The sequence below is a fragment of the Sipha flava genome, unplaced genomic scaffold (genome assembly GCF_003268045.1).
Source record: "Sipha flava isolate LNK unplaced genomic scaffold, YSA_version1 64_pilon_pilon, whole genome shotgun sequence".
Classification (NCBI taxonomy): domain Eukaryota; kingdom Metazoa; phylum Arthropoda; class Insecta; order Hemiptera; family Aphididae; genus Sipha; species Sipha flava.
The window spans coordinates 345,716-353,834 of record NW_020273604.1 but is presented as its reverse complement, the minus strand read 5'-3'; the positions used below and the strand labels follow the sequence as shown (position 1 = coordinate 353,834).

At 29.2% G+C, this 8,119-nt stretch overlaps 1 protein-coding gene across 1 annotated transcript in view; it reads right to left on the bottom strand.

The window, feature by feature from the left end:
* Positions 1-5,200: 5,200 nt before the first annotated feature.
* The window catches only part of LOC112691530 (LON peptidase N-terminal domain and RING finger protein 2), a 46,095-nt gene continuing 43,176 nt past the window's right edge, over positions 5,201-8,119 (bottom strand). Inside the window, exon 10 of the mRNA XM_025565805.1 lies at positions 5,201-6,326. Within this exon, the coding sequence (XP_025421590.1) occupies positions 6,225-6,326 (102 nt within the window). The 3' untranslated portion in view covers positions 5,201-6,224. The remainder of the gene's footprint in view (positions 6,327-8,119) is intronic.

Below are 8,119 nucleotides of genomic sequence, written 5' to 3'. Positions count from 1 at the left end.
ATTAAAACAACATTTTCTAAAAGTACCCGATAACAATCAGATATTTTCACTTTAGATGTTATTCGTACTATTGCACAACGCAATCGGTTTCTATAATTGTTAGTAGATATATTAATTGTTATGATATAACATTTTGAACCATGAGAAAATGTGATTGCAATTTCTATTAGTAAAACGAAAATATTATAATTATTTCAAATAAATATACGAGAAAATTTTTCGTTTAATATCATGGCTAATCCATGGCGATATATTTTAATGTAACATACAAGTTTGGTAAAAATCTGGAAAGAAAATTATAATATGATTACGTTGTTGCATTCTTGAAAAATGAGAAATCAGAAGTTAGACAAATGGTTTCCAAACTGTGAGGCACGCCTCCCTTGGGAGGTGTAAGACAAATATTTATTTTGTATATCACATTATCATATATTTATTTTTAGATAAACTATAATTTGATTATATTTAAATAAACAAAAATGTTGGTTAAATAATTCATGGGAAAAGTAGTTGAATTTTTTTTTTATTTTGGAAATCCAAGACCCAAAAATGTTTGAGAATTGCTGAATTATACAATACATAACAGATCATGTATAACATAATGATAAAGGTATATGTTTTGAAGTACTTTTTTTGCTTTGGTGTCTTCAAATCTCACATTTAATGAAAGTTATTAATACCATACACTTTTTTTTTCAGTGGCAATATTTACGATTCTTTCAGACCGAAATAAGAGTAAACTTATAAAATACTAATTAGTTCTTTAATCAGTAGTTTTTTTAAATTTTTTTTTATTGGATACCTACATATGTTTTCAATCCATTATAGTATTATATATTTATTAATGTAATGCTGATTACGTTCCAATAAAAAAATAAGAAGCCAGAAAAAGAAAAACGTGAATAATTGTATTATTATCACCCCATCGCCGTTTAACAGTTTTTTATTTTATGTTAGTACCTCACACGCGTTAAGACCGTGGTCAGGCATTATTATTCATATCTGTTTATTTCCGCTGATGAAACTACTTTGTTTTTCAACATGAACCCGTTTACAGTATTGTTGTTTATTTAATCAAACGTGCCATGCAGGTTGGCCGTATATCATTATAGTCGTGGGAGTTCAAATACATAAAATAAGTTCAACACTTTCAGTGAGGAAAAAATATAAAAATTAACTAACAAAATCCGTCATATTCGGCGAGTAAAGTGCACCGTTCCCGTGACAACGATCCGATTATCATTGTTCGATCATAGTAAAATTATAGTCTTAGTCATGGTATTAACCTAGGTTTGCAATTTATAAGAAATTAAAAGCCAGTACCCCTCCCCCAACACATTCGTCAGAATATTCATGCCCCTGCCGGGAATTGAAAAATATCGGGACTGTGTATTGAAAACCGGCAGTTTCCCGGCGAAATCGGGACGAATGGCAACCGTATATTAACCGATGGCTGTTTAACATGAAAATCACTGATTTCGGCCACGATTTTACCTTGACAGCAGTGTCGGTTCCAGCTGGTACGGCATTAAACATTTTTTCCAGTGGAGGCAGAGTGGGGCAAATATTTTTTTTACATGGGCTTCGGTTTTATCAACAAATACTGAGGTAATTTAAATAAAATATAAATATTTTCGTATCATATAACTTAATATATACGTACTATTATTTTCGTAACATACAATCACAATTAGATGAAAACGAATAAATGGAATTAATCATAAGTAAATTGCCAAAATAAATGTATACAATTCAGAGTCTATCTAAAAACTTAAAACGCAAATCTTCGAATATACAAGTGTATAAAAATAAATCACAAATTTTAAAAAGTACATTTCATAAACTTTTTGATGTAGCTCTTTTCAAAATAATGTTTAATGACTTTATTACATCAGACATATTTTTCAGTAGGTGGGGGCTGATGAAGAGGTTGAACTGTTTTCTGGGGAGGGCTAGATCCCCCCTTATTTCCGTTGGCACCGTTCCTGGGTTCCAACAGGGTGAGCATCTCTGCCAGTATAAAACTGTTTCGCCTTAACCTTGTAAATTAATATAAATTAAGTTTTCGATCAAAGTGTACTAGATAATACATTTTTTCAATCGTAAAATTATATGATTTAATTACTAATATGAAAAACATTTTCGCGATCAAGGTTAGCCGTAGCAATTTTCCTCCAAAAATGAAATTCTTTTTTCCCCACTGACCATTTTCTTTAAAGAAATAAAAATATAATATAATACATCTAGACCATTTCCCTTCAATTACCATTTTCTTCCAATAAGGATTTATAAATAAAAATAGGAAATGTTTATGTTTAATGCGAATTAAATAACTATCAAAAAAGAATTTATATGAATAAAAATAGCTTACCAAGCAAAGGTGTTAGTTAAATATTTTAATATTTTAGTCAAAACAAAATTTTGAAGGAAAATGGAATCCAAATTTATTTTTTAAAAAAAGTATCCCCCTAGTCACACAACAACATTTTTCACAAGGCTTTAACGTTTTGTTTTACTCGATCACGTGTCAATTTCGTGAATTGTACTCGATTTTTATTCGTACAGTGCTCTCTGATGGCCGGCAGTCCACGAGAACATGTGTCACGGTGCCAACCGGTAGATGGGTCTCTTGTGATATTTCATGTACACTCGACTTCAATTGTTAACTCAGAGACCTGGATTATAACATGTACTTATTTACTGGAAATGTACTACCGAAAATGGCAAACCGTTGCGTGCAAAAAACACAAACTACAATTATTTACAGTTTAAGCAAACGTTGAACCGTTTCAATAAGGAGATAATAAAAAAAAAAAATTTGTAAAGTTCAGTGTCTACACTGAACGTTTAATATTGTTCGAAAACATACTAAATTAACTTATACGTAATACAATTTATGATTATACCAGTGGACGATCATGGCATAATTAAAAATACTCCAAGTTGGAAAAATTGGATATTAGGCTTTGTTTTACAACATGCATAATATAATAAAGTATTAAGAAGAGACTCATTATTATTGTAATTACTTTAGCAAACGGAGGAAGAGAGTTTAGATACACGACGAAAAAAAAGACATTATTTAAAAAGAATTGTTTTTAAAAATAAAAGACCTTATTTCTCGATATAAACCTGTTAATCGCTTAATAAATGGAGCAAGGAATAATATTTACAAACAATCGCATTCAAAATTATATTTTAAATACTATTCTACTATTCTAGTATTCTAGTATTTAAAATACTGTTAAAATAAGTTATTTATTATATTATATATAAATATAATATATTATTAATTATTATAGCTAAAATACTACGAGGACGCGGGTTACGATAGTTGCCTAAGGACAATACTGTGTACACGTTATCTATTATATTACGATATATTTTATCATATTATAAAATGACAATTCTTGAAATAAAAATCAAGACGAATCAATTCGTTAAACAATTTTATACGTTGTCCAAAACGTACGCAAAATATTGAACAAAGGGTATTTTTTTGTAAAAACATTATCAGACATAGAAAAAATTAAGAGTAAAAAAATTGAAATAAGATTATGATTTCACTAAATTTTTTTATTTATCGCACAATACATATAACAGTACTTGTATTGTATACTAAGACGAGAACACGAAAGATTACTTATTCAAACATAATCAAATATGCGCTTGCTTGGTGAAATCCTCCCTCGAATTTTTTAGTCAAAATCGAGGGAAAAACCGAAGAAAATCGAGAAATAACGTTTTCCGCGAAACGCTATTGGCGTCCGACATTCGACGTTGTGAAAAACACATCAGGTCTTTCGGCGCAGTTGTACGAAAGTGTTCACAGGAAATCAATCAGGTTTCGCTGAAGACTTTGGCGAGCGACACGTGCTCCAATGGTGAAACGAAGCACCCGCTGGTTGGTTACGATGTTGGATGTGCACCCTTTCGCATGCAACATAGTTTATTTTTTCAAAACTGTTTTATCGAAACGACCAGTCAGGATCTTTATCGAAATCTTTTTCGTATGGCAGGGATAGTTGAGTGCAGTAGCACTTGTACCCAATTCTCTGAGAAGATTATTTTCACATATGCGTACTTCACTCCCAGTGGAGTGGATCCGGTGCGGGACACTGTAGGCAACCAGAATGATGGCAGGGGTGAGAGATTACGGAAAGTTCTACAGAATATTTTTTGCATTGAGTCGGATTTGAACTGGCGCTTAACATAGTGATGACTGGAGTACGGATTTTGAAGGCATTTTTTTTCATATTGCTCTAATACGAAACTATGTCAGCTACAAATATGATTTATACTACTTAGAATAAAATGCACGACATTTTATTTTGCTTTTTTCGCGTTTATTGTATGTTATGTTTATTGTATGCTTTTTTTTGATATTTTGGGTACCTACTACTATTTACTTTGAACCAAGAACATCTAATAAGAAGTCTTGTATTTTTATTAGTTTTCGAATAAATACAATATTACATACTCATTTTATTAGTCTTATTAATTATTACTAATTTTTAAATGGTATAAAATTAGAAAATTGTAATTGGTGTAACCGTATAAAATTAACAAATTAAAACGATTCTAAAACATTTTAAAGATGGAATTAATGGTCGGAGAAAGGCTATTTTCAATGTTGATGGAAGTTTGTGGTAGATCCGAACAAACTAAGTTTGTACGCGAATATTAACAAACAAAATGGTAGGTTGTGAACATTCGTTTAAACAACAATTTTTACTCGGTACAATATATTGTAATTCTTAATTTTCTACAATTGTTTACATTTAGAATTGATTAAAAAATAATCTTATATAAATACTAAATTATGAATCAAATAAATATAATAATAATGTTCTAACTAATTCCCTAATTTTGGTTTGAGTCTAAAAAAAATCCGGTATATATGGGCAACAATTATACATATTAAATAATAATAAAAATAATTGTCTATACAATAAAAAAATTAACTAATTCTGATTTGGTTAAAAAAAAATCGGCATTTGGGCAACAATTACACATAGGTAAAAAAACATGTAACCATTAATATTCTACAAATAAAAATTGAAACAAAACAATAAAGGCAATCACAAAAGAATTTAAATAAATTATAAATACATGTGTATATAATAAAATACACATATACGAGACATTAAAATAATATTTTACATTTTAAGTTCCTTAAAAATATAATGCAAATAGGTAAATTAACAGTAAAAAACAAAATAAATGTAAAAAGAGGATTATGGTTTACAATTTTATCGAAAATTAATGTATTATGAGACTAGTGTTGATTTATAATGGGAACGCAGGAGGCGATTAGTACTTGTTTTCAGTATTATATTAGTAACATATTAAGTCTGTATGATAGATAATGGTAATAAAAACAATCTGAATAATATGCTTAACATTTAAGACATAAGAAAAAAATAATTTTTCAAAAATAATATAATTTGTCTAACAAAGTATATAGGTAGAAAAAAAAATATTACAATATTAAAGAATTATTTTTTTAGTACCTGCGTCCTCAAAGGGAGATAAACGTAAAACATATTGGAAAATAAAATATTTGTAAAAAAAAAAAAAAAAACAATTAATTCCAATATCACAATGATTATAACTACTAAAGGCTTTTTATAGGAAATTTTAAATTCGTTAACATATCACAAGAATCCGGTATAGTCGAAATGTGAAAATTATCCGTAACTTCAAAAACGTTCCAAGAATGACTTAAAGTTGGAAAAAAATTGAAACGTAGAATGTGTCCTTTAATCTTAAACACTTAAATTAAGTATTGAATTTAAAATAATCCGGTATTATAATAGCAGCTGGTTCGTCCGATTCCAGAGGCCTGAGCGCGTATAATAGACTATTATTAATAGTTATGTTAAAATTAAGCGAACATTTTTCGATATCCTAGAGTACATATAATTTATCATCGACTGAATTGACCAGATGCGGAGATCACAAAATATTCTTCGATAATAATAATAATAGTAATAATTATAATAATAATAATGTATGATATATAATATTGAAATATTATACGAGATGATGTTCAATAGAAACTTGCGCAAACCGCGACGGACTGTTTATAAATTAAAATCATACACGATGTAATAATGCATTGTAACATATAATTAGTCCAACCGTTAAATTATTAATTATAAATAAGATTAAAATTATTATTATTATTATTATTATTATTAGTGCGACGGCGGTCGCGGTGACTAAGTGATTCTTCGAGATAATGAGCATCGTTCGATGTGGCTAAGCATTTTGTTGATCACTTTCAGCCGAACTTCTATGCTGGTGTTTGCTATGAGGTTCACCTGAAAAATAAAATAAATCGTAGTAAATATTAGTTTCGTACGCGTTAGCTGTTGTAGTACATAATTATTATTAAATAATAATAATATAATAAATAAATCCGAACACTGCGAACGCGCACATACGATGCTTGTTTAAGTAATTGTTTTCCATGAATGTACGTTTGGATATGAGAAAAAAATATACTGAAGTATGCCGTATCATTTTGTGTACAAAACAGTACAAGACCTGCAGTGGTATAACAACGTACACGAAGGGCGCGCTGTGATTAAATAATGATCAAGTTGTAGGACGAAATCAACATTTTTATGGTGAACGGATCACTCCTTTTTGTACAAGTCTGTGGTATAATTGACAAGAACGCGGTTATAGCCACGTCTTCGCAGTATGTTCATAATACATGTTAACCGCCCTAAACAAACAGGTTTCGGTGTCGGACCCTACAGGAGAACGAGTGATCATAAATAAGTGAATATCGTGAGACACTATCTCCCTCGTATCAAAAGATGATTTCCGCGTACAGGAATTCTTAATATAAAAATTCGAATAACTTTGGAAAACATTGGATGGATATTTGATCTCATATGCATGGGATGGTCAGGCGAGCATGAAATTTCGGTTTAAATCTTTCGACCATTATGGATGATTTTTTTAATAGAATTTATACATATTTTAATTTATATATATTTATGTTAACCTACGGATTGAAAATGTCATAATATTAAGTCTATTCGACTAATTCATTTAATATTTTCGATTTTAATTAATTTATTCGATTAATTCTCCGAACACATATTTTTATATTTTACTGTTATCCTACCATCAAAACATAATTAACTAAGAAAACTAAAATATTCATATGTACATTTGACTTAATTTAATTCTTGAAGGTATTTCAACGGCTAGAATTATTAGCCATCTATGTTTAGTGGTTTACTTTAGTGTGGTAGGGGCGTAGTAGCTTAATTTATTAATAATAAAAAAAAATTAGTTGTTAACGAAATACTTATTTTTTTAACTATTCTTTTATTAATATTAGAAAAATGTTAATTACTAATATATAAAACACTATTGTATTCAATTAAACAGTACCGTTTAAATGTTCAATGAATTCGTTTTCCATTTTACAACAAAAACAGGCAAATGTTAAATTGAACGCACCTATATATTATATACGGCACTAACGATCTACAGTATCATAGATTTAATTTATACCGCAAATAAATTACTACATTTATTTAAATTTTTATTTATTTAAATTACTAAATTTATTTAACCAACGACATCCCACAGCACATCATAGCCGATAAAAATCGTCTCATAACAAGGTACTGAGGTAGGTTATAAACTTGTACATTGAGAATATGTTGTTAGATATTTATAAACCATACACAATGATCGAGCGTTGCATACCAATCACTACGTGGGAAATAAATATTTATAATTTACATTGACTAAATACTTTGGGCTATATTTACGATCAGTCGACTATATTGAATATTATATTACGTTTCGTATTAAAAAAAAATAAAAAATAAAAATAATTTTGTGCATTTTGATTGTACATTTTCACACAACGGCCTTTTGTGGGTTCACCATTATTTCGAAACTTTTGCGCCACAGAACGTCCAAGGGTAAGTGATTTTACCAGTTGATCTCATAGCACCATAACAATTATGTATACATTAAACCGAAAAACCCGATATACAACGAATACGTTATGAATAAATATTACATAATATGCGCCGTAAAAAAAATCTTGACCGCGACAAAGCAGTAAAGATCTGGGACAGCT